Raw genomic sequence first — 27898 nt, forward strand, 5'->3', positions numbered from 1 at the left:
GCGCCAGCTCGCTTCTGCGCAGTCTGTGGCGGCGTCGTAACGCCTCGAGGAACGGGAAGCTCATGGGTTCTCGATTCGCTGCCTTTGGCTTTTTCTTTTCCTGCGGGCAGGGTTTGGTCACTGGTTCTTCGTCTTTTGTCGGTTGCACGCGTCCCGCCCTCCCCGGTGCTTCCCCACTCCTCGGATCTAGCCCTGTGGGCATTAACGTCAGTTCTCTCACCCCGCCGTGAGCCCCTCCCGGTCCTCGGGCGGGCCTGGCACGGAGGCGGTAACTATGGAGAACATGGCGGAGGAGGAGCTGCTACCCCTGCAGGAGGCGGCGGCCCAGGTCCGGACCCCAGCCCCGGACTCGGCTCGGGTCCCAGCTCCCGCCCCAGATTCGGCTCCAGCCTCGGCTCCGACTCCGGCCTCGGCTCCAGCCCCAGCCCTTGCCCTGGCCCAGGCTCCGGCCCTGTCCCCGTCCCTAGCCTCTGCCCCTGAGGAGGATGAAAGCAGTAAGTGCAGGAGGCCTAGATCTTTCTACCGCAGAGGAGCGAGAAAAGGCTCCCGACTGGGGAGTAGGGAAGGGGTTTTATGGGGAAAGGCAGGTTTAGGGAAATATAGGGTGGGGGAGGCGAGACCGGTGTGACGGGTAAGGGTAAAGCAGCGGTACTGGAAGAAGACACCGTAAATCTCGAGGACATTACCGTGAAGGATATGTGGAGGCCAGGGGTGCTGCAGATAGAAGGAAATAATGAGGTTAAAGCCTTCTTCGTTGAAGAGGAATTTTTATGGTATAGAAAAGGAAGTTATCCATAATATGATAGTTTCCCTCTCAGCCTAGGCTCCTTTAGTTAACTTAATCCTTTCAAATGTGACATAGAAACCGAAGCAACCTAACAGTAGATCCTGGCTGCGAAGATTTAGAAACTATTGCTGTCAGTTTTTCTGCCTTGAGATGGGCTTGTCTCTATAAAGATTTTGAAGCTAATGAGTTTGGAAGAGTCTACTCAGTCGTCTCTTTACACATAAACGTTAGTTGAGTTTTGTACATCCCAACAGCCCACCAGGAGTCAGCTGTAGAAGATAGGCCCTATTGTGCTCTGAATGTGCTTGCATGTTTTCTAAGTGGTGGTTAATACTTTTAAAAGGATCTTTTGAACATTTTAAAATGTGAAATCTAAGGCTTCGTTCCTTCAAAAAAAATTATTTTGTGGCCCATAAACTTTATACTCGTTCTGAATTCTCAAACTGTCTTAGGTTAATTCATCTTTACTACTTCTAGGGCAGTTTTGCTTTTAATGTTTATAAAACACCTGAATAAGCTGGGCGCTGTGGAGTTTGGGAGGCTGAGACAGAAGGATGGCAAGTTGGAGACCAGCCTCAGCAATCCAGGGAGACCCTGTCCCAAAGTTTAAAAAAAATAAAAAGGGCTGGGGATGTGTTGCAGTGGTTAAGCACCCCTGTGTTAAATTTCCGGTACCAAAAAAAAAAAAAAAACTACTTGAGTCGTCTAATGGATAATAGCTTTAAAACAACATATAACTTATAGCAGATTGAGCAGTTTATCGGCAGACATCTGAGGTAGGCTCCTCCTCAAAAGATCAGAATTGTAGGTTGAATGTAAGGTCTGTTATTCCTTCATTTACCGCTGTGGTACGTGGGTAGAGGCATTATGCTTTCCTAAGTAAATAGCGTCCTGCCTCAACTACAGATTTTATCTGCTTAAGTTAATCAGAAGTGGTTCAACAGCTTTGGGAATGCACGTTTCTCCACTTCTCCTCATTAAGATTGCCTTTAAACATAGTATTTACTTATATATTTTAAAAGTGTATGTGATTTAAAAAATGTGTATGTCCACCGTTTGGGTAACCTGAAAATGCATTGCTGGGACAAATTAATGATTGAGAAATCTGAAGTACATTAGAACTAAAATTCATATTAATCACATTTTTAAAAATTATTTTTTAGACAGTCTAGTTAGTCCTTCCAACTCAATTGTAACTAGGCAAGATGAAGATGGTGTTTCTGAAATAGATTTGAAAATTAAGGAGAAAGTAACAAAGGTTGTTGAAGAACCTCCTAGCAACTTGGACTCATCTAATTTAACAAAAGGTGTGCCTGTTGACTTCTGGATTATTAGTATGTTACAAAAAGCAAGTTGGCTGATTTAAGTACAGATTTCATGATATCTACTGTTTTAAACCAGAAAGTGATTTCAGAGATGTTTACAGGAATATTACGAATTTTCAGACAGGTCTTTGACAGTTTTCTTCAATTGTGGACCACAGGATTTTCTGTTCTCTAATTTTCTGAGGTCTTTCTCTTTTTTTAACAGAATAATTTCAATGAGTACATTTTTATATAGTTCTGTCTTGTTTCACATATACAGCTCTTTGAACTATGAAAGCCAAAAGTCTTTATTGTTACAAATGTGATGGGTTGGTTTATATGCATGTTTTCATATCTTGACTTTTAATGTCTTACCTATAAATTTCCTTTATTGTTCTGTGGTACTGTGGATTGAACCCAGTAGTGTCCTGCCAATGAGATACATCTCAGACTCTTTTTATTTAGACTCAAGGTCTCAATTGCCCAGGCTGGCCTCAACCTTGTGATCCTCCTGCCTTAGCCTCCCAAGTTGCTGGGATTGTGGGTGTGCATCACTGTGCCTGGCCTGACCTAGCAGTTGAAACTGTATTTAATCAAATTTTTGTCTGGTTTTGACAAATTATATCTCATTAAAATTTATTTGAATAATACCTAGAAAAAAAGTTAACCAATGTTTGTTGCTCTTTGTTTTTATTCAATTAAAAATAAAGTGGAAAACCATATTTTTAATAAACTTGAACAGGAATGTTTGTAGTGCTAAATTGATCCCCAAATTATTGATGCAGTGTGCTTCTGCTTCATCCCTAATAATTTTTTTTAATTGTTTAATAAATTTCAGTGCATGCTCTGTCAAGTTCCTGCACTAACCATTAAACCAATGAATAAGGCATAGCCCCTATTTTATTGCTGATTTGTGAGGAAAGACAGATAATAACACAAATTATATAAATGAGCCAGGTGTGGTGACACATGCCTGTAATCCCACTGCTGGTTGAGGCAAATTGAGACCATCCTGGGCCACTTAGACTATCAAAATAAATTTTAAAAAAGAGTTGGTGGCACAGCTCAGGGTTAGCAGCTTGCCTAGCACGTTTTAGGCCCAGAGTTCAATCCCTAGTACCACAGGCAAAAAATTTTTTTTTTTTTTTTTTTTTTTTTTTTAATTAAACAAATGAGTGAACAAGTGAACTGAGAATGAAGTTTATGGAGGAATAGTTGGGAAGGTCAGAGTGTCAAAAATTGTTTAACATAACAATTTATATATTCTCCTTTCTCTTTAGGAGCTTTATCTGTTAGCATATGGAGCTATATTGGGCTCCCACTTTGTAAATTTCCCTTTTCTTTGGAATGCAAATATATTCAGGGTATTTCTGTGCTTAGATGAAATTTTAATTTGCTTTTTCTTTCTTTTGATTTTTTGTTTGTTTTTTTGTTGTTGTTGTTGTTTGTTTATTGCCAAAGTTCTTGAGAAAATAATTACACTAATTTTCTGAATTTCCTTTCCCCTTTCAATCTCATTTCTACTCCCAAGCACCTCAAGCTTTTTTAAAGGTCACCAGACATGCTACATACTAAATCCAGTAATCTTTTCTTGGTCTTTGCAACTGTTTGTAACATTTAGTATTAATACTAAGCAGTTTCTCTTTTACAGCACTTCTTTGGCTTCTCTATTGTCCTGAAACTAAAAAACAAATTGTTAAAAAATAATTTTATAACTCAAATTTCTTTTCAGAGAGACACATCTCAATTCAAAGGCAGCTTGGTGATCTGGAGAAGTTAGCTTTTGTAACTGAAGGGGATTTTGATTCTGCCAATTCATTGAACTCAGATAATCTTGATACAGGTATGTTGATTGATTGATTGATTGTGTCTCTATCTGCCCCCTGTCCCCACTTACTTTCTGTTGGGTTGTCATCTTTCAGCTGATTGCCAGTTTCCTAAGAATAGACTTGTTTAAGGGCTGTGATTAAAGCTTAGTGGTAGAGCACATGCTTAGCATGGACGAGGCCTTGGGATCCCTAACACTGCAAGAGAAAGAGAACAGACCTGTTTATTCTTATTTAACTAGAATAGTAAAATTTTGAAAATATTATTCAAGAAATTGGTAGCTTCTATGTGCAAAGGTGCTGTGAAATAAGTTAATTCATAACTCCTCAAGGAAACTACAAACTCTTGGTCTTTCAGGGCTGTGTATTCTGTAAATTAGGAATTACATGGCTACAAGTTAACAGAGATCCCCAGAACAGCATTTTAAATAATATGTAAAAGTCCCAAGATAGGCAGTGTAGTAGGGCTGGTTGGAACATTTTGCAGTGTTGTCAGTGCCTCACTCCTCTTTTTCTGCTTTACTAAGATCACCTCATGGTTTGTTTGTTTTTGTTTTTAAATATTTTTAGTTGTGGATGGACACAGTACCTTTATTTATTTATATTTACGTGGTGCTGAGGATGGAACCCAGTGCCTCACACGTGCTAGGCAAGTGCTCTCCCACTGAGCTATAACCCTAGCAACCTCATGGTTTTTTGGTGGGTTTGTTTTTTTTTTTGAGGTAGGCAGTATATATAAAAACATAAATTGTGCCTGTTTTTTGTTTTTTTTTTAACTGGAGATTGAACCAGGGGCACTTTACCACTGAGCTACATCTCCAGCCCATTTTACTTTTTATTTTGAGACAAATTCTCACTGCATTTCCCAGGTGACTTCAAACTTGTGATTCCCCCTGGCCTTAGCCTCCAGATTCCCTGGGATTACAGATGTGTAATGCACTGTACCTGGCTAAATTTTATGTACCTATTCTTGTATTGTGCTGTATGTGAAAAATATTTGTTAGACTAAAAATTATTAAATGAGTTATTGTTTAGTTCTGTAGTTTTTATTGCTCTAATCCTGAATTAAGATTTAATTGTTTTGTACACTATAAAAGTTTTTAATTTCGATACATTGGATTTCTAATTAATTAGTAATCCATAATCTAAGGAGTATGTGAATAAAGAATGATGAACTTGTATGTTCAGCAATACAGTGAAATTCAAGATACAGTGGTTCTAACCATGCCCCCCACCATCTCAGAATACCAGTTATATTGGGTCTCATCTACTCTTTCACTTCCTTCTTCCATTTTACAAACTTCCTCAGTGTTAACTGAGGAAGGGATAAGTGGTACATATGTGTATCATTTTCTCAACTTCTCTGTTCCTAGTAGCAACGGAGATATCAGCTAGCCACAGAAAGGGGAACTAAAGAATTTTAAAAAAAAAAAGTCAAGGGTCATTTGCTAAAAAGTAGGAGGGGAGCATGGGAAAGTTCCCTTTTGCCTCTTTTATAGCTGAATCTAGGCATTAATAGCTAGTATATTCTGGTGCATTTTGGGGTCTTGTTACTTTTTCAGGAAACAAACAAGTTTGTCCATTGTGCCCTAAGGAAAAATTCAGAGCTTGTAATAGTCATAAGCTTCGTCGTCATCTTCAGAATTTACACTGGAAAGTCTCAGTTGAATTTGAAGGTTAGTATTTTTGTGCTGGCTAAAAAAAAAATGACATACATGAAATTTATTATTATTACTAGTCTTGGAATTTTATTGTGAACATGATCAAACAGTTTCAGTTCAAAATTATGAAGGATTTAATGCCCCTTATTAAATAAGATAATAGCTTTATAGGCAATAGATACAAATGATACAATTTAGTTACACAAACATTTATTAAGCATCTATTCTATACTAGGTACTCTGGCCCTGGGAGTCCATATTGTTTATTGAACAGTGTTTTAATAAATTACACTTTTCCATTAGTAGTAAAACAACTTCCATTTTACACATAATTTTGAAGGCAAAGTAAATGTACCAAAACAATAAAATAAAACAAAACTACTGGAAAAAAATCTTTTTATTCCTGATGGCTTAAGAAACTAGAGTTAAGAGTACTTAGTAGTTGCAAGAGAAGATTTGTGTTTCGCGAACTAAATCTACATAAGCATGAACATAGGAAGAATTAAAGGAGTAGTGTCAGTGCTTGCTTGTTGTGGGTCATTTCAGGAGTTACTGAATCTGGTATTCTTTATGAAAGCTTTGAGTATTAAAATACAGTATAGTAGTGATGAGAGGGGAAGGGGGAAAGGAAGGACAACAGAATAAAATAGACATTATTATTGCTGTATGTATATTTGTGACTGACTGCATGACCAATATGATTCTGCAACCTGTACACTCAGAAAAATGAGAAATTATACCCCATCTGATTCAAATGTAAGATATGTCAAGATCATTGTACTGTCATGTGTAACTAATTAAAACAAATTAAAAAAAAATAAAAATAAATAAATTACAGTATAGTTTAAAAGAACTGTAAATTAGTAACACTGGAATTCATCAGAGTTGTTGCCAAATTCTTCTGCGCTTTCACATGTTTTGTTAAGGATTTTTCTGTTACTGATAATGATATTTCCCCTAATTTGTGAGAAACAATAAAATGCTTTACAAGGAGGGGGGAAAAAAGAAGAATACTCAGATTATAGCTGGGTAACTAGCACATGCCTATAATCCCAGCAGATTGGGAGGCTGGGCTAGGAGGATCTCGAGTTCCAAGCCAGCCTCAGCAAAAGGGAGGCATTAAGCAACTCATTGAGACCCTATCTCTAAATAAAATATTTTAAAAATAGGGCTGGGATGTGCTTCAGTGGTTGAGTGCCCCTGAGTTCAATCCCCAGTACCCCCCTAAAAAAAGAATACTCAGATTATTCTGGGTTATAAGATAAATATTCTGAAATCATTGCCTTTCTCTCCTATAAGAGAAAGAATTGGAATCATGAAAGAAGTTAAAAGTAACCCAGGGAAAAAAGTCACAGCTAATCTAGCCTCAGTAATATTTACATTTTAGAGTAGGTAATGCAAAGGAGATCTGTAAAAGAAGATTTTAAAAGGTGGGAAAAGAATCAGGATGGTGCTGATCATAAATGAAAAAAAGAGTGTATAATGGCAACTATAGTATGAGACAAAGAAGATGAAGCCTAAGAAAAAATTGAAGGCAGCACTATTAAACTGAGTGTCAAAGACTTTAAATGACTAATAATCCCAGATTAAATATTCATTACAAGACTAGAATTCAAGTCTGAATCTTCTGTATTTATTTATATCTATCAATCCCATGTATAAACTAAAGCAGTCTCATTCAAGTAATTGTGACATTACAAATACAAGGATAATCCCAATTATTCTTATGTAATTCTTATGTAATATTTTTTGAGAGAATAAAATTAGAACTTTACTTGGTCGTACACAAAAATTAAATCAGTGAATCAGAATCTAAATTTAAGACCTGAAACAAAATAAAAGCTTTAGGGGCTGGGGATGTGGCTCAAGTGTAGCGTGCTCGCCTGGCATGCGTGCAGCCTGGGTTCAATCCTCAGCACCACATACGAATAAAGATGTGTCCGCCGAAAACTAAAAAATAAATTAAAAAATAAAAATAAAAGCTTTAGGATAAAACACGGACAGAGCTTCACAACATTGAATTTGGCAATAATTTCTTGGGTAGGGCATCAAAAGCATAAGCAACAGAATGAAAAATAGACAAACTGGACTGCACGACAATTATTTATAAGTTTTGCACATGAAAGGACACTATCAACAGAGCAAAAAGGCAACCCAAAGAATGGGAGAAAATATTTGCTAATTACAAATCTGATAAGAGAGTAACACAGAATAGGCAACACCTCAAGCTAAAAAAACAATAACAGCAAACCCCAAACAAGAAGATTAAAATATGGGCAGGGAGGCTGGGGATGTGGTTCAGTAGAGTACTTGCCTACCATGTGTGAGGCTGGGTTTGATTCTCAGCATCACATATTATAAAAAATGAATAAAATAAAGATTCATCAACATTTAAAAAACATTTTTTAAAAAATGGGCAAAGATTTAAATAGACATTTTCCAAAGACTTACAAATGAAAATATCCCAACATCACTGATTAGGAAAATGCAAATCAAAATACAAGATAACTACTTCACACCCATTAGAATGGCTACTCTCCAACATAAAATAAGAAGTGTTAGCAAGGATGTAGAGAAATTGTAATCCTTGTGCTCAAAAATGTAACAAATGAATGTATAAAGAAAATGTGGTATATATACAGAATGAAATATTAACTCAGCTTTAAATAAGAATGAAATTATGGCATTTGCAGGTAAATGGATGGAGCTGGAGACTATCATGCCAAGAGAAATAAGCCAATCTCAAAACACCAGAGTCTGAATGTTTTCTCTGATCTGCAGATGCTAATTCACAATAAGCTGGGGGTGGGGGTTACTTTGGATTAGGCAGAGGGGAGTGAAGGGAGGGGAGGGGGTATGGAGGTAGGAGGGAGAGTAGAATGAATCAGACATTATTACCCTATGTGCATATATAATTACATGACTGGTATAATTCTACATCATGTACAACCAGAAGAATGACAGGTTATACTCCATATATGCATGATGTGTCAGAATACATTCTACTGTCATGTATAACTAATTTGAATAAATTTAAAAAACATTCATCACTGCCTAGGAAAGCTTATGATGAAACAAGGACTGTAAAAAATATGATAAGGAAGGAAATGGAGAGGGGAAGCTGGGACTTCCCTTATCTCCAATCTTTAGGTGACAATCAAAACAGTGACCCTGGCTGTAAAGTAAAGGGATGTATTCATAAAACATCTGGACAAATCCACCTGCGCAGTAGGCTCTTACTGACAATTTTTAGTGCTAATTGAATTTTTAATGAACAATGATATGACAGCCAGCCATTCTTCATTCTAGGTTATAGGATGTGCATCTGTCACTTACCGTGTCGACCAGTAAAACCAAATATTATTGGAGAACAGGTAATTGGACATTATTATTTTTGCTTTTAAATTTAATTTTTAAAAAAAAAAATACAGTTTTTATTTGCTTTAGAACTGTTTGATTTCAACCAAAAGGCCAAGAAGTAATTTCTGACTTATGTAAAATGCTCATGTTTAACAATATAGTTTAAAATTCTGCATGTGAGTGCTTTCAGATAATCATAATAGAAAAAATATGAGATTTATGGGAAAACATTTTTAATTAACTTTTCATTTTATGGTTTTTAATTTCAGTTAGGTAAACTGCTCTTGTGTTAAAAATGAAAATTAAATCATTTACCAATTTTGGAATGGAGAATTTACAGAGTAATTTTTGTCTTTTAAAATAAATTTTGATCATGGAGTACGAGCTTCAAATTTCTGTGAATTAGTAAATAACTTAGTATGTTTCAATTTTATATTCACTCTCCCCATGTTCTTTGAACTTTTAAGTTTGACAGAATCAACAAATTTTCTGAAATCTTAAAAGTTTTAACCAAAAAAAGCTAATGATATTCAGAATTTACCATTCCTAATTATTTTTTCTACATTTCACTCTCTGTGCCCTCAAAGTTATTTACATCTGCATGGTGATAATGTTCTATAATGGTATGATTTTACACATCTCTTCTCAAATCCACATTCAGTGATGTTGCATTTGTATTTTGAAATCTGTCACAATTATGGCTTGAAATTGGCCATGGTACAGTATACCGTAGAAATTGGCAAACACTAAAGTCAGGGCTTTATTTTCTTGAAGAGTCAGTTAAACATTTACCAGCATACATCTGCTAGCATTTGTAAGTGCAGCTTATAGAAAATACCTTAGAGTTATTTCCTGAATGGAAAGAATGTGGAAAACTAGGAAATTAAATTTAGTAAGGAGCTGGGTGGGCACTGTGGCTCACGCCTATAATCCCAGCAGCTTGGGAGTCTGAGGCAAGAGGATCGAAGGTTCAAAGCCAGCCTCAGCAACTTAGCAAGATTATAAGCAACCTAGTTGAGACCCTGTTTCAAAAAGTAAAAGGACTGGGGATGTGGCTCAGCGGTTAAGCACCCCTGGATTCCATTCCTGGAACCCCTCAAACACCACCTCCTACTCCCCACCCACAAAAAGAGAAAGTAAATTCTGTAAGGAAGTTAGGATTCTTTAACAGTCATATGGCAAAATGATCATTATCTTCTATGCTATTTAACCCAAGACACTAACGTATTTGCAACTTTAAACTTCTGTTTAATTGTCTTAGTAACTTATTCAAATTCTGTCTGATAGATATTCAGTAAAATGGGAGCCCATTATCATTGTATCATTTGTTCAGCAACAATCACCAGAAGGACTGATATGCTAGGACACGTTAGGCGCCATGTGAATAAAGGAGAGACTAAGTCCAGGTATATTGCTGGTAAGTTAAGCATCTCATTAACGTATTAACATGTATATTTTTAAATAATGGTCCTGTTATTTTTTTTCCCCAAGAACTTAGGCATATAAAATACACTGATTTAGTGAAAAAATTTAGTTGACTACCAATCCTTTATTTCACATTTTGTTTTCTTTCTGTAAGGTTTCCAGTAACATTCAGCTGTTCTCAACAGATACATTTAATTAATGATGTAAAAAAATGCAAGTGACCCTCAAGTAAATATAGGTATCTTAATTAAACGTTATAAAATTATAGGGTTTTTTCTTTTTTTTTTTTTTAATATATATTTTTTAGCTGTAGTTGGACACAATACCTTTATTTTATTTATTTTTATGTGGTGCTGAGGCTCGAACCCAGGGCCTTGCACATGCTACATGAGCACTGTATTGCTGAGCCACAACCCCAGCCCTAGAATTATATTTCTAATAACAAATTTTATATAAATATATAAAACTTGTTGTGCTTAATTTGGAAAACTGGGAAAAGGATGCAGAGTGAAATAAAAACCTTTTTCCTGATACAGAATCATCTATAGCTTGTCAGCCTTTCTCATAAAGGATCTCATTTCTTCCCCCTCCCCACATTATGTGTCTTATTTCTTGATATTTAAAACATGCACAAATGTACACATCAGTATATCATTTGAGTTTATACCCAAAGGATTCTAATGTTGGGCTGGGGATGTGGCTCAAGCGGTAGCGCGCTCGCCTGGCATGCGTTCGGCCCAGGTTTGATCCTCAGCACCACATACAGACAAATATGTTGTGTCCACTGATAACTAAAAAATAAATATTAAAATTCTCTCTCTCTTTAAAAAAAATTATTAAAAATATTTTTTAAAAAGGATTCTAATGTATATTAAATGTAGAATCATTTTTTCATTACTTGGTAGCCATTTGAACATAATTTGTATTTAAAAATATTATGAGAAAATTAGAGTCTAAAGTCCAGTATGCTCTGGAAACACAATGATTCCTTTTTTTTTTTTTTTTTTTTTTTTTTTTTGGTATCAGGTATTGAACCTAGAGGTACTTAACTACTGAGCCACATCCCCAGCCTTTTTTTGTATTTTGTTTATTAGAGACAGGATCTCGCTGAATTGCTTAGGGCCTTGCTAAATTGCTGAGGCTATCTTTGAATTCTCTATCTTCCTGCCTCAGCCTCCCCTGGGATTACAGGTTTGCGCCACCACACCTGGTTCCTAGGAAACAGTGATTCTTACTCAGCTATACTGGCTGGTAGAATGCAACCATACAGAGATGCTCATACTCATTTTTTCTAACAATTAGACCATCATAAAACATATTTAGCAGCCGTATAAAAACAGTGTTATTTGCTGAATCATAAAGGTATTTTAGGATTTCATGCTATCTTAAAATGATTGTCCTTAGATATCATAGTACAGATATGTAGGTATGTTATACAGTCAAGATTTTAAGTGAATACACTTTCTTTCATTCACCAGATACTTACCTGGGTGCAACATTTTTTTGGAGACAGTGATGAATAAATGAGTTTTTTGGGTTTTATTATTTACCCAACTGCTTACATTAACACAAAACAATATAGTTTTTTTTCAAATGTATGTTGTTTTAGATGTTTAGAATAACTTTGTTTGTTCCTGAAATCTTTTTTTTTTCAATCTTAGCTTCTACTGCTAAACCATGTACTGAAATTTTGAAAGAAACAGACACAGATGTACAAGTTTGTCCTAACTATTCTATACCTCAGAAAACAGATTCCTATTTTAATCCCAAAATGAAACTAAATCGGTAAGATAATTTTTTTTAAAGGGGTTATGGGCTATTTCAAATCATTACAGATATCTTTTTTTTTAACCTCTATGGTTCTAATGTATTAAACTTTAGGTGCAGACTACCAATCTAGTTTTTTGTTTGTTTTATTTAGTGTGTGTGTGTATGTGTATGGTTCTTTGTTTTGTTTTTGTCAGAAAGTTAAATTGGCCTAATTTTATATAATTAATGAATAGGCTGCACTTTCATAGGCCAGTTTTATTAATAAGTAAATGAAGAAAGGCTTATTAGATAGAACTTAATTAAATTCATAATTTAATTTCTTAAGTTTTTTATGCTATTAAAATGGGGATATATATTATTGCTTCTCTTTTCAAAATAGTTTGTACAGTAACTAGAGACCCCCTCCAATTCTCACTTTTCTTAAATGAAATAAAATCTACAATAATGAAGCTATAATCTCGTAAAATTACCTTTATATTACTTTCTTCTAGACAGCTGATATTCTGCACATTGGCTGCTTTGGCTAAGGAACGAAAACCTCTGGAATGTCTAGATGCCTTTGGAGCGACTGGTAAGGAAGGAAGTATTTTTGGAATCCCATTTTCTTTCTCAATTTTTTACAGTGTCTTTTTCTAGAAAATATATAGTTTTTATTTTATTTTTTTTTTAGTTACAGATGGACACAATACCTTTATTTTACTTTCTTTTATTTTGTACTCGGGATTGAACTTAGGGGCACTCTACCACTGAGCCACATCCCCTATCCTATTTCGTATTTTATTTAGAGATAGGGTCTCCCTGAGTTGCTTTCTGCCTCACCATTGCTGAGGCTGGATTTGAATTCATGATCCTCCTGCCTCAGCCTCCCGAGTTGCTGGGATTATAGGCGTGCACTGCCGCTCCCAGCTTTATTTGTCTATTAAGTATATACAAAAGCAAAGAGTATAATTAATGACTCCCTGTGTGTCTTATCACTCACTTCAGAAATAATCACCTCATACTTAGTCTTGTTTTATCTGTTTCCCCATACCCCACACATCAGTTGCTCAATCCCCATTAATATGGAACAAACCATGTATGTGTTATTTCATGTAAATATTTAAGTTGGATGTCTAAAAGAGAATTTTTTTAAATAAATAAAACTATAATACCATTATCACACCTAAAAAAATAAGAATAACTCTTTAATATCACCAGTTGTATATATATGCCCAGTTTTGTTTTTAAAAGTTCAAATCAGAATCTAGACTATGTATTTTGTTTGCTGTTTAACTCTTATTAGAGCGTGTGTTAATTATATATGTCTCTGTGTGTGTGTGTGTGTGTGTGTGTGTGTGTTTGTGTGTTAATTATTTCTTGATATAACAGGTCTTTTGACCTATAGAGTTCTGACAGTCTAGATTTTGCTGATTGTATTGCTATGGTTCATATAACATTTTCCTTTCTCTCTTGTATTTTTGTAAATTGATGGTTTCAGAGCTGGGGAGATAACTCAGTTGATACAGTGCTTGCCTTGCATGCAAAAGGCCTGGTTTTTCAATCCCTAGCACCATAAAAAAATAAAAATAAATAAACTGATGGTTTGGTCAGATTCAGTTATAAATTATTTTTTCAAGAATGCTTATTTTCTATAATCAGGAAGCAACTGATGACTCTTTTTTTTGTGTGTTGTAATAACCATTGCGTAGCCTTCAACTTTGAAAGTCATTCTTCTTCCCAAGAGATTTTTTTTTTAAATATTTTTTTAGTTATACATGGGACACAATATTTTCATTTTGTTTATTTTTTTATATGGTGTTGAGGATCAACCCCAGTGCCTCACATGTGCAAAGCAAGAGCTCTGCCATTGAGTCACAACCCCAGCCCCCCCAAGAGATTTTTAACAATAGAGAAAAGATAAGGGAAACAGTAGATGGTTTCTTAATAGCCACTTGTACCCAGTTCAAGGCTTTCTTCATAAAGAATTTAGGATTATGCTCTTAGCAAGCATGAGGAATCTCTCCTTCCTATGCTCCTCTCCTTGGTGAAAAACAGTGATTAAAAGCATGGATTATAGAGCCAAACTGCCTGGGTTCAAGTCCCAGCTTCATTATGTACTAGTTGTATGACCACAGTAAATTGCTTATGTATAGAAGTGGAGTAGTGGAGGAGACAACACCAGTATGCAACTTCTAGCAGTGAAGATTTAAGTAAATTAATATAGTTAAAGTCATTAGAACAATACCTGTTAAGTAGAAAATGCCATGAAAGCATTGAGGATCACCTTTATTATATTATTACTACTGCTACTACCAACACCTTCATTGGTAATGTCTCCGTGCAAATAGGGTAAAAGTAATGAACTAACACTTCTGAGTCACCTAACTACGAAAATTGAATAATTTTTTGCTCCTCTTTTCCTCTCTACTCTCGTCAGATCAACTCAGCCACCACATCTCTTGATTTTTCTTTGGTACTATAACTCACTCCTTTTCCAAGTGTATTTTAGTTGTCTTTAATTAGTACCCTGGTTTATAATCTGTCTCTTCCCTCTAATTTGTCTTCTGTATTACTGCCAAACAGCCATTCCTCTGAAGAACTACATTAATATTGTTACTTCTCAATCAAAAAAGTCATCTATCTTTACTACCTATAGTCCATACTTCTCAAATAGCAATTTAATATTCTTCATAATCTGATCCCAACCCACTATTCCAAATCTATGTTCCCGTGTTTTTCCTTACACACCCTTTTTCTTTACTCTTGTTTTTAATCTGAAATTATTAAAGCTGATGTCTAAGAAAGATTTTTCTCAGCCTTTTCTTTTTAATGTGTCTTCATAACCTTATATCTGGGTTTGTAGCTGCCATATGCATATTTACCATGTTAATGAGGACATTAGAACTTATGAGAATATGTAAAGACCTTAATGCACAGTAGATAAGAACTTTTTCCATTTATGAGACACATGCATGGAGAAAATGGTCACTATTTCTAATACATAGGGGCGTTCTAATCGAATTGGTTGTGTTTATGTCTGTTACTTATGACTAATCCTGTCAGTATGCAAAGCCTGTGAGGATTGGAATTCTTGGTCTAAATTCTTGATTATTTGCTTATATGTACAAGTTCTTTTGAACTCACAGTGATGATTTTGTGCAGTATTTGAAAATCGCTATTCTAGAAAAGTTATTTTTTTATATTTTGGCATGTGAAGGTAAACTTCAGCAGGACAATGTCACCCTGTCATTCTCCCTTCCAGCAGAGTATCCCCACAGTTGTTATTATTATATATTGAGTTTCTCTTTAAGATTTTGTTTGAAATACTATTCCATTGTAAGAAAAAAAAAAACAGTGATAATAACAACCAATTCTGTAAAATAAAATTTTAAAAGTACATGGAACATTTATTTGAACAAGGTTCATAAAAAGTGTATTGTAAGAAGTATTAAAAATTTTAGGCAAATTTTTGTGTTAACTTCTTGAGAAAATTTTTTTAAGAAAGTAAAATAAGGGGCTGGGGATGTGGCTCAAGCGGTAGCGCGCTCGCCTGGCATGCGTGCGGCCCGGGTTGGATCCTCAGCACCACATACAAACAAAGATGTTGTGTCCGCCGAGAATTAAAAAATTAGATATTAAAAAATTCTCTCTCTCTCTCTCTCTCTCTCCCCCTCCCACTCTTTCTTTAAAAAAAAAAAAAAAAGAAAGTAAAATAAGAATTGTTCATGAAAATACTAAGATTTTTGAAGGAATTTGATTTATATATAAAAATATATTCTTTTCATACTGTTTTTATTCTTTAGTTATTATAATTTAAAAACTAGTTATCTTCTCCATTTTCCCTAAGGAATAATGGGATTACAGTGGGCAAAGCACCTTGGAAATGCAGTCAAAGTTACAATTAATGACTTGAATGAAAACTCTGTGACATTGATTCAGGAAAACTGCCATTTAAACAAATTGAAAGTGGTGGTAGACAGTAAGGAAAAGAAAGAGGGTGATGATATTCTTGAAGAAGGAGAAGAAAATCTTGGTAATATTAAGGTGACCAAAATGGATGCCAATGTACTGATGCATTTAAGATCTTTTGATTTCATGTAAGTGAAAAAGATTTGCTATGTCACTTGTTAAACTTACCTGGACATTTGGGTTGGGGGGAGGCGGAGTTAAATTAATTTATTGTTGTTGTTTATTTAAATTAATACAGCTTTTTACATTGGCTTAAAGTATGCGATAAGAAAACTTTCTAGCATTTTTAGCCTGATTTATGATTTATATTTCTGATCTATGATATAACTACTTTATTATTTTAAAAACAGAACCATGTATTTTAAATAGATTGTAAGGTACTTTTGAATCATAAAATCTTATTAGAAATAATTACAGGGGTATGATTTTGGTTACTAATATGAGTTTAAATATGTCTATATTCTTTCTGATTTTAGACACCTAGACCCTTTTGGAACATCAGTAAACTATCTAGATTCTGCATTCAGAAATATAAGGAACCTTGGCATAGTATCAGTGACATCTACAGATATCAGTTCCTTGTATGCCAAGGCACAACACGTTGCCCGACGTCACTATGGATGTAACATTGTTCGAACTGAGTATTACAAGGAATTAGCTGCCAGAATTGTCGTAGCCGCAGTGGCGAGGTACCAGATGGCCAGTCGTATACCTAATGTTTTTTCATAATGATTGAAAGAATACTACAAATGAATGCTTAGATCATGTTTTGTTTTCTTTTTGTTTTTGTTTTGGTACCAGGGATAGAACACGGGTGCTTAACCACTGAGCCACATCACCAGCTCTTTTTACGTTTTATTTTGAGACAGGGTCTCATTAAGTTGCTCAGGGGCTTGATAAGTGCTGAGGCTGGTCTTGAACTCATGGTCCTCCTGCCTCAGCTTCTTAAGTTGCTGGGATTACAGGCATTATTTTTCAAAAAATGTGAAATAAAGATTCTGTATCCCAAATCGCTAATCTGAATTTGTTTTATTGTGTTTTTAATCTTATATTCTGTTAAACCTTATTTAAAAGTTTATATCTAAAATATTTAGTTTACTCTCCAACATGTTATTAAAATAATTAAAGTAGTAAGAAAGAAAAGATATAAGTAAAAATTAATTTCATATCTATTTATCTTAACGATTAGGGTAGATAGGAGATAGTAACATGATATGGAAAACAAAAACTTCTTAGATTTAGAGAGGATTATTTGTTTTATGTCCATTTCATCTTTATATAGTTTGAATAAAAGGATGGCTTATAAACTTTATTCTACAAAATTACCTTACAAACTAAGAAGCTTCTCATCAGAAATAACCATTGAAATGGGGAAGACTTTTTTGAGCACCTATTACTTGTAGAATATTATGCTAGAAGAACAAGAATATAATTGGAATTAGGAGTATAGATAATGAATGATTAGCCAGTTTACTAGCTCAAACACAAGTTCTACAGCATTTAGATGGAAATTCCTGCCTCAATTTAAACACAGATTAATAGACCTTTGGGGTTATCACTAATTAACTCAAAAATCCTATGCACATTTTGTGCTGCCTATAACTTACTGCACATACTTAAAACTGTTTATAATATAACAAATTCAGAAATGGTTTACCTGGTAGAACTTAATCCAGTCCAAAAAAATCTGTAATTAATGGTAGAAAAGACTTTTAGTATTCATTGTTCTCTAAATATTCAGCAGTTAGCATACTATCATGCCTATAATCAGTACTCAGTAAACGTACATAAATATATATTATTTGAAAGAAGCTTTTATAGAAAAAAGCTAATGTTAAGGACGAGAAACAAAGTGACTCTGAAAACCAGAATATATAGTCCTACGGAGAGGCTATCATAAGGGAAAATGTCAAGACCAAAGACCCTCCTGGGAGTTCTTTATCCATGTATTTCTATTTGTGTAAAGTTCTAGTAATGATCTTTTAAAAGCATTACTACTAGATATTGAATTTTCCTTTATTTACCATAACCCACCCATAGTTTACTGTTCACATTAGTATTGTCATTATAATGCCAAATAAAAGAAAATAATAATCACCCAAAAATAACTTCAAAAAATTTTTAATAGAGCTGCAGCCCGATGCAACAAAGGCATAGAAGTACTATTTGCAGTGGCTCTGGAACATTTTGTTTTGGTGGTGGTGAGAGTTTTGAGGGGGCCTACCTCAGCTGATGAAACAGCGAAGAAGATTCAGTACCTAATCCATTGTCAGTGGTGTGAAGAAAGAATTTTTCAGAAGGATGGTAATATGGTAGAAGGTAAGTTCAATTTCATCTTAACTGTATATTAAGTTTAATTTATAATCTGTAAGCCTCCAATGAAAAGCTTTTATTACATCCCTAATTATACATATTGTTGTCCTTTGATTTTAAAGATTACAGTGCTAACTTTGTTATTTACTATACTGGATTTACTTTGATCAACAGACAAGACATTCGAGTGAGTTTATTAAAATTATTTTCTCATGGTGTACAGTTTTTGTTCTATAGCCCTGCCCTTTATTGAAACATCTAGAAATAACTTAGTTTCCACTGTCAACTAATTTTAGGAACATAAGTCAGATTACTTTTGTCTAGGCTGATACAAATCATTAATTTTATAAAAATAATTATCATGTTCTGGCTGAATATAAAAGCTACCAGTTTAAAAATCCATTCAGTAAACATTTATTGAGTTTCTACTATATGCCAGGCCTGAGGATACAAGAGAAAAGCAAAACTGTGGCTCATGCCCTCAGAAAGAGCTATTTTTCTATTTACTTTACTGGACATAGAAATTATAGTTTTGCCCATTATTTTTGGTTAAGTTCTTGGTTTGCTGGGTTTTGTTTGCTTGCATTTTGTAGTACTGGGGATTGAACCCATGGCTTGTTCACAAGTTCAAGGCCAGCCCCGGCAACTTAGCAAGACCCTGACTTGAAATAAAAAGAGCTGGAGATGTATCTCAGAGGTAGAGCACCGATAGGTTCAAGCCTTACATGGCCTTGTATTCCCTCTCTGTGTATATACTAGGCAAACATTCTGCCACTGAGCTACATCCTCACCCCTTTTTATTTTGTTTGGAGACAGGCTCATGCTAAGTTGCCTGGACTGGCCTTGAGAAGTTTTGGGTATTTTTAAATATGAATTCTTGAGAACTCTTTATATATTAGAGTTTAGCTCTTATTACATGAGTCACAAATGTTTTTTTCTCATCTCATCACTTGGGTTTGCATCTTTTTTGTTTAATACAGGAGTGTTTTCTTGTTGCTATTATAAAGTTAGTCATACTTATATGTATTCTAGATTTTTGTCTGTCAATAGACCTTTCATATTCCTAAGTGGTTCAAGGTAGGTTATATTTTATTAAATAAATAGTCCATTTTTCCTTAACTGATTTGAGAATATCTTCTTTATCTTATACCAACTTCCACATGTATTTGAGTTTGTTCCTGGATTTTCTACTTTGTTTCAGTGATTGGATACCTATACACATACCCCTACCACCATATTTATTGTTTTTTTAGAGTTTTTTTGAGACAGGGTCTCACTGTGTTGCCCAGGCTGATCTTGAACTCCTGGACTCAAGTTACCACCCTATTTCAGTCTCCTGAGTAGCTGGGACTACAGGCACACACCACCACCAATGGCTGCCATGCCATTTTGATTACAGAGGATTTTTAGCATTATTTATGTCTGTTACAGCAATGCTTCCTCAAAATTGTGTGTTTTCAGAGAGTTTCTGGTATTAGATCGATATCTATCTCTCTCTCTCTCTCTCTCTCTCTCTCTCTCTCATATTTCACTGAGACAGGAGGATCACAAGTTCAAGGCCAGCCCTGGCAACTTAGCAAGACCCTGACTCGAAATAAAAAGGGCTGGAGATGTATCTCAGAGGTAGAGCACCCCTAGGTTCAAGCTTTACCACCATACACTCACTCACTCTCTCTCTCTCTCTCTCTCTCTCTCTCTCTCTAAGTAAATAAACCAATATTTTTTTAATCACATTAATTAGGGAAAATAGATACTATGATTTTGAAATTTCCTCCAAGCATAGAATACTTTTCCTTTCTTCAAGTACTGTATGATGGTGATAATGGAGGGCATCGTGTCACATTACTTATCTTAGTATATTTTTAAAAAGGTTTAACAACTATACATTACGCCATTAATTGCACTGAATAACAATAATATTGTAAGAAGTTATGGACCTATGTTTCTACCAGAAGGATTATTCTTAGGTTCTGGATGTATCTAGGATTTACTGACTGAATCAGGCTGTTCCAAGAAAGTGAATGCTTAATCCAGAAATAGTCTGGTGTTAGGGATGGTTAGTTAGAGAGTTTCCCATTCATTTATTTGGAGGTGGGGGCGACTAGGGATTGAACCCAGGGGCTCTCTACCACAAAGCTACAAACCCCAGCACTTTTTATTTTAATTTTTGACTAGGGTCTCAGTAAGTAGTCCAAACTAACCTCAAACTTGCCATTATCCTGCCTCAGCCTCCTGAGTCACTGGGATTACAGACATGATCCACATGTGGAGGCGAGTTTCTAGTTTAAAATGACTGCTTTGCATCTTTTCTCTCTTTCCTACTTCTTCCCTCTCTGTGTTCTCTTTTCTTTCCCCTCCCTCCCTCTCTCCTTCTCTCTCTCCCCCTCTCTCCATTTCCCTCTCCCCGCCCCCCAAAAAGAAACAAAACACAATAATGAAATAAAATAACAATTCCGGTGGCTGGTGATGTAGCTCAGTTGTAGGCCACTTGCCTGGCACACAGGAGGCCCTGGGTTTAATTCCTAGCACTGCCTCCCCCCCCAAAAAAAAAAAAAAGTTGAAATTATAACATTGGGCATTTAGAGAATTTAAAAGTCCCCTAGTAGAATGTTGCTCCATTTTGGAAGCTTAAGAACAGTGCTAATACCACCCCAGTTTTCCTTATCAGCCTCTAATTGTTCTTCAAACTGAATTAGACTTTTCTGGCCTACATTTTGGGTACTGGATATATATGAAGCCTATTATAATAGAAATAGAGTAAACTTATTTTCTTCCCAGTTAAACTTATGAAAAATGCCTATATTTTTGATTGAGATGTTGATTATGTGGGTATATGCATTTGTTAGAACTCATCTACCTTTTCACATAAAATGAGTATAGTTTTATTGCACATAACTTATACCCCAATAATATGAAAATCCTGTGAAATTGAAGATTTAGTACTCCTTTTTTAAAAAATTTCTTCATGTTCTTCTGTGTTTTAATTCTTTTAATTGATTAATTTATTTGTTCCAATTTGTTATGACTTTCTCCTTAACATTATTTCATAAAGTATGGTAACTAAAAGCTACTTTCAGCTATGTCTCTATTAAAATAACCACTTAACTTGGTTTTCTACAACCTCTTAAGCTTTAATCCTCTTAAATCTGTATGATTGTGATTTTAATAGTACCTTCAGAGAATTATAAGGATTAAGTTTTTAAAATACATATAAAAATACCTAGCATAATACCTGGCATATAGTAGATCCTCAATATATAGTAACTATAAATTATTATTAATATAACAATTACTACTATTTGCATTAGTCATTTCTCCTTTGATTTCTCTCTCTCTCTCTCTCTCTCTCTCTCTCTCTCTCTCTCTCTCTCTCTCTCTCTCTCTTCTCTCTTTTTTTTTATTTTTTNCTTTGGAGTTTGCTGCTGAATAGTGTTTCTCTCTCTCTCTCTCTCTCTCTCTCTCTCTCTCTCTCTCTCTCTCTGTCTCTCTCTCTTCTCTCTTTTTTTATTTATTTTTTTTTTAATAGAAAACCCATATAGACAGCTACCCTGTAACTGTCATGGAAGCATGCCTGGAAAGACAGCAATAGAACTTGGACCTCTGTGGTATGTGCCTGCCTAAGCATCACATATTCAGAATTGCTTTATGTATTGATTTGCTGATTGTCAACTTTTGATTATGTGGTAAAGGGCAAGCAAATTCAAATTTAATTTTTATTATTTTTTTAATTTTTTAGTTGTTGATGGACTTTTTTTTTTTTTTAATTGCTAATAATCGAACCCAGTGCCTCATACATGCTAAGCAAGCACTCTGCCGCTGAACCACAAACCCAGCCCTAGATTGAATTTTTAAGTCTAGGCAAATAATTATGACTTCTCTCCCCTATGAACTTAAGGTTCATTTGTTTCCATTGTTCTCCTTAGTTTGTGACAACACTAAGGAGGAGAAGCTTAGATTATCTACAAACTAGACAATTCATTCTGAATAGTAAGAAGGAAGCTTTTTAAAACTAATCATTAAAAATCTAGGTTGTGATTGTAAAATGATCACAATGACTTTTTACAGAAAAATCAACTAATACAAAAGGTCTTAAAGGAATTAGTTTTTAGTGAGAAAACTATAAAATGTCTGCCTTTGTCTTAGGTCAAGCTGTTTGGATAGGATAAAGCTTCAGATATTTAATGTATTGTGGGTTTTTTTTTTATCATTGATAACAAGTTACTGTGTTTTTAAAGCCTTAAATTGTGTTTAATTAGAATCTGTATCATAAGTTTTTTTTGTTACTAGAGATTTTTATAGAAATAGGAAACTGCTAACAACATTGTGACATGAACTATTACATACTTCTTCTTTGCTATTTTTACAAGATCAAGGCTTAGCCATCTACTAAACTTAAAAAATTGGCACAAATGGTAAATATGTTTGTGATGATACCTTCCAGCACTCACTCACCTCTATCATGTGCAATTGAGTGATCCTACTCACGGATCTCAGAACTGCAGAAATTAAGAATAACAGATGGCTGGGTTCAGAAGGAAGATGTTCTAGCCCAGATCCCTCATTTTACAGATGAGGAAATTATAACACAACGTTTTTTAATGCTGCTAAAACTTATCCTAAAAAATAGTTATTTGCACAATCAGGATCAGAAATTTAGGTGTTTTGTCTCCTAAGACTGAGTTCTAACACATGCCTTATGATTTCCTCACTCAAAACTATTGATCTGCTTTACTCTCATCCAGAATACGTCCCTTCTCTCTCCCACCCCCTGTTCAAATTGTACTTCCCTTTTGAAGTCTCTCCTTAGTGCTTCAACCCAAAATAATCTCTAAATTCCTTTTTGCCTAGCTTATGTTGATCATTCATTTGACACTTTAAAATCATATATAGTAATAATGGCTACATTGATTGAGGATATACTTTATACTAGGCATTGTACATATGCCACCTGACTTAATTCCCATAACAAGTTTGTGAGAACATTTATTTTCCATTGCATGATAAAGAATACAAAACTCAAAAGCAGTATTACATAGCTAGTAACTGCTGAAGCTGGGCTTGGTAACCAGGTTTATCTAACTTAGAATTTCATATTTTGTCAGTTATATCCGTGATTCTCAATGTGAAGCATACCACATTAACTCCTGGGCCATTTTTAAACCACATCACCACTACCACATATAATTTTTATATTTCTTCCCACCTATTACCATATATAAACAAAATTTAAGATTTACTGATGAGAATGTGCATTGTAAATACCTCTGCAATATATTGTTTCTGTCCAAATTTTGTCTACATTTGTAGGCTTTTATAGGGTCAGCATTGTATTCTGGTATATTCTCTACACATACCCAAGTATCATAGTACTGTACAACTAATGAAAACTGTAAATTCTTATTGGTTTAATGTGAATGCAGTTTTCTTGGCTAATCCTACTAGTTTAGAGAACTGATTTAATAATAGCATTGGAAAAATAGAAAATAAAGAATATTAAAGATCAAAAATTCTTTTTGAATTCCTATTTTTTATATATTATAGAGACTTATTTTTTGAAAGAAAGTAAATATTTCTTAAACCCAGTGCTCATTTCTTTTTCAGGTCAAGTTCCCTTTTCAATACTGGATTCCTCAAAAGGATGTTGTTTGAATCTCTTCACCATGGTTTGGATGAAATTCAGACTCTAATAAAGACCTTAATCTTTGAATCAGAATGTACCCCTCAAAGTCAATTTTCAGTTCATGCATCTTCAAATCCTAACAAGCAAGGTGAATAATTGAACACTAAAGATAATTTGTTACCATTTCATTTGGTTTTTTTTTTTTTTTTTTTAGGAGGGGTGGGCTGGGGATTTAGTTCAGTTGGTAGATGTAGCTGGGTTCAATCCCCAGCACCACAGAATGTTTGTTTGGGGGCGGGGGTTGTTTGTTTTTGTGTGTATGTATATGTGTGTGTGGTTTTTTGTTTGTTTGTTGTGCTGAGGAGCAAACCTAGGACCCCGCACATAACCAGGCAGGTGCTTTACCACTGAACCAATATCCCTAGCTCCCATTTTCCTTAAAATACATAGTTTTCTTCACATTTATTCTTAGGGTCCTGAAATGAATGTGATTTCATTAAAATAATCTCCCTTTTGTTTTTAATTTTATTTGATTAAAATAAATAAGAAAACTTAGATATAAATTTTATTACCCTGTATGGGTTCTTCTAGAAAGAACCCTTAGGTAATTCTAGGAATGGTATGGCCACAAATGTTAGTACTGTCCATTGAGACATAGAAGGTACTTATCACTCAGTAAAGTTACTTTTTTTCTTCTCAATATAAATAGACTTCTGTAGTCATAGCTGGCTGTTGATATTAGAGTGGGTCTACTAAATATACTACCTTATAAGCCGTGAAAAGAGGTTGCTATTATAGAACATTAAAATATGTCATTCTTACAACCTGTTATGGCCACAGAGTCTCCTATATAATCACTATATAAATCCTATATAAAACCCACTGTAGATGATCAAGTATGGTGGTGCACACCTGTAATCCCAGCAACTCTGGAGACTTAAGATAGGAAGATCACAAGTTCGAGACCAGCCTTAGCAACTTAGCAAGACCCTAAGCAACCTAGTGAAATCCTGATTCAAAAAATAAAACAGGCTGGGAGTGTAACTCAGTGGTAAAGCACCCCTGCTTTCAATCTCCAATACCAAAAAAATATAGAAGGGCTACAGTGCAGCTCAGTGGTACAGTATTTTCCTAGCATACACAAATTCTTAGGTTGAATCCCTAGTAACACACACACACACACACACATCCTAAAGATGGAATTTGGTATAAATTTTTATTTAAACTTTGAATTGTTGTTTAATGTCATCTGGAAAATACTGTTTTCTCACTTTTTTTTTAGAAGAAAATGGTGTATTTATTAAAACTACAGATGATGTCACAACAGATTACATTGCACAAGGTATGTATGTAAGTACACATATATGTATCCATGCAGAAAGGAATATAGCAGAGGTGGAAAGAGAGATTGCATTGGTGGCTGAGTGCAGTGTCATATACCTGTCCCAGCAACTCTGGAGGTTGAGGCAGGAGGACAGGAGGATTGCAGTATGAGGCCAGGCTAGGCAATTTAGCAAGACCTTGTCTCAAAAAAGGGCTGGGGATGTAGCTCAATAAGGACATAGAGCACCCCTGGGTTCAATTCCTAGTACTGGGGAAGAAAGTTTCTTTTACCATATAATGCCAACAACAAAACTATAGTAAAACTTATTTTAATCAGCATTAATACAATTCCAAATTTCAAAAGGTATTTTGTTCACATCTTTAATAATGTAGTGATCCCTTCAGGAAAACTAGAGAATTAAGTTATAGATGATAAAGTTATAGCATTCGGATTAAACTTTATTCTAATACTTTAAAAATTGCTCATGAATATTTGATTTATGGCAATTCCATTTGATTAACCAGAAGACCTTACTTTCTAGCCATAAGCATTTATTATATGGCCTTTCTCTTATTTTGGGATGTGTGTATACTTTAAAATACAGTTGTATAGGGTCTCATTATACAACTCTAAGTTGCTTAGGGTCCTAAGTAAGTTACATGAGTAACAAACAATTAAAATACCTAGAAGGGCTGGGTATATAGCTCAGTTGGTAGAGTGCTTGCCTCATGTGTACAAGGCCCTGGGTTCAAATCCCCAGCACCAAAAAAAATATATATATATAAAATACCTATGGGGGTGGGGATGTGGCTCAAAGCTGTAGCACTCTCGCCTGGCACTCACAGGGCACTAGGTTCGATCCTCAGCACCACATAAAAATAAAGATATTGTGTCCATCTAAAACTAAAAAATAAATATGAAAAAAAAAATTTTTTAATAAAATAAAATATCTAGAATAAATAATCTTTTTAAGAGAATGCTAACTGTGTGTGTTTCAGGAAAGAGAAGAAGTAATGAGATAATTACAAATTTAGCCAAGAAGCAGAAGACTGATGTCAGTACTGAACATCCTCCCTTTTATTATAACATCCACAGACACAGCATTAAAGGAATGAACATGCCCAAGTAAGACAGCCAGTGAATGGCAAAGTGTGTATATCATATTTTAATAACATTGTGATCTAAATAAAAATACAAAAACCTAATTATCTTTTTTCTTTTCCTTATTGCAGGTTGAAAAAGTTTTTGTGCTATCTTTCTCAAGCAGGCTTTCGAGTCAGCCGAACTCACTTTGACCCAATGGGTGTTCGTACAGATGCACCTCTGATGCAGTTTAAATCTATTCTTTTAAAATATAGCACCCCCACTTACACTGGAGGACAGTCAGAAGGCAATGTCCAATCAGCATCTGAAGATACAGTAGCTGATAGGGTTGAAATGTCAGTGAATGACAAAGCAGAAGCAAGTGGCTGTAGAAGATGGTAACTGTAGAGTTTATTCTCAGGTGTCTGTATAAATGATCTAACATTTCTCTATACCAACTGTAGTTCTTTTCTATTCTTCCAATTCAGTGGTGTAAAAATAAAAAACAGTGCTGCTTTCATTCAGAAAATTAGCAGTTTCTAACTTAGCTGGTTTTGGGAGCCTTGCTTTTCCAGTTTTTCTTATTTTAAAGAAAATTTAAAATTATATTAATGGAAACATTTTATATAAAGCCAAGTTTCTGACTGAGGATCACCCTACTGTTTAATAGGTTTACATACCTAGTATTGGGAATTTATGTACATTGTAGAAGCTGTCCTTTACTTTTTTTTTTTCCCCCAGTGCTGAGGCTCAAACCCAGGGCCCCAAACAAACACTCTACTACTGAGAAACACCACAGCTCCTTCCCCCTACTACACCCCCGCAAGAGAAAGGGTCTTGCTGTGTTGCCCAGGCTGGATGTGGACCCCTGGGCTCAAGTGATCCTCCTGCCTCAGTCTCCTGAGTAGCTGGGACTACCACCATGCCTGGCTTATCCTTTACCATTCTTAAATCACATCTCTGCTTAAACTGATTATCATGTTTATATTTTTCCACATATCGTATACAAAATGAAGCTGAAACCTTTTATATACTAAGACAATCCTAAATAAAATAGGAGGTTCTCATATATTTCATGAATATAAAACTAAAATATTTTCCGATTTTTAAGAAATCATACTTCTGTACACAGTCATCTTTTAAATTACTAGCTTTGGAGAAATTAAATACTTGCCTGAGAAAGAAATACATTTTCTTACAAGATATAATCTATATGACTCAACTTCAGAGAAAGATTTTTGTTAAAATAAATTGAGACCATTCTAACATATTAGTACCTAAATCCTAATGAGGAGAGATTTTGTTATAAATTAAACAAGTTGGGTGATCTCAAGTACCTCAGTTAATGCATGTATACTATTCATTCACTTAGTTGTACTACCATTCAGAAATAAAACTCTTTTTTAGTTTTGGTGTTGGTTTTTTCAAGGGCATGTTTATGTGTACATTTTTCATAGAAGTAGCCCAGATTAACATA

General features: G+C 34.8%; 1 protein-coding gene across 4 annotated transcripts; it reads left to right on the forward strand.

Annotated features, from left to right (window-relative positions):
* On the forward strand, positions 1–27849 carry Trmt1l (tRNA methyltransferase 1 like). 4 transcript variants are annotated; one of them, XM_048809841.1, is made up of 16 exons: positions 1–494; positions 1951–2094; positions 3824–3934; positions 5480–5593; positions 8888–8952; positions 10226–10355; positions 12025–12148; positions 12625–12704; positions 15960–16209; positions 16558–16770; positions 18210–18400; positions 21921–21999; positions 23996–24162; positions 25297–25356; positions 26337–26463; positions 26571–27849. In XM_048809841.1, exons 1-16 carry the CDS (start codon positions 275–277, stop codon positions 26821–26823), a joined length of 2328 nt encoding a protein of 775 aa, XP_048665798.1. In that variant the 5' UTR covers positions 1–274; the 3' UTR covers positions 26824–27849. The 4 variants fall into 4 exon arrangements, with proteins under 4 accessions (XP_048665798.1, XP_048665799.1, XP_015347185.1 ...); XM_048809842.1 differs by lacking the exon at positions 25297–25356; XM_015491699.2 differs by lacking the exon at positions 1951–2094 and having other exon boundaries at positions 7–494.
* Positions 27850–27898: the final 49 nt, after the last annotated feature.

This window comes from Marmota marmota, unplaced genomic scaffold (assembly GCF_001458135.2).
Source record: "Marmota marmota marmota unplaced genomic scaffold, marMar, whole genome shotgun sequence".
NCBI classification, from domain to species: Eukaryota; Metazoa; Chordata; class Mammalia; order Rodentia; family Sciuridae; genus Marmota; species Marmota marmota.

Coding starts and splice junctions, on each gene's coding strand:
- Trmt1l (XM_048809841.1), top strand. CDS start 275: ATGGAGAACATGGCGGAGGAGGAGCTGCTACCCCTGCAGGAGGCGGCG. Junction 5,594..8,887: donor AGTCTCAGTTGAATTTGAAG/GTTAGTATTTTT, acceptor TCTTCATTCTAG/GTTATAGGATGTGCATCTGT. Junction 24,163..25,296: donor TTCAAATCCTAACAAGCAAG/GTGAATAATTGA, acceptor CTTTTTTTTTAG/AAGAAAATGGTGTATTTATT.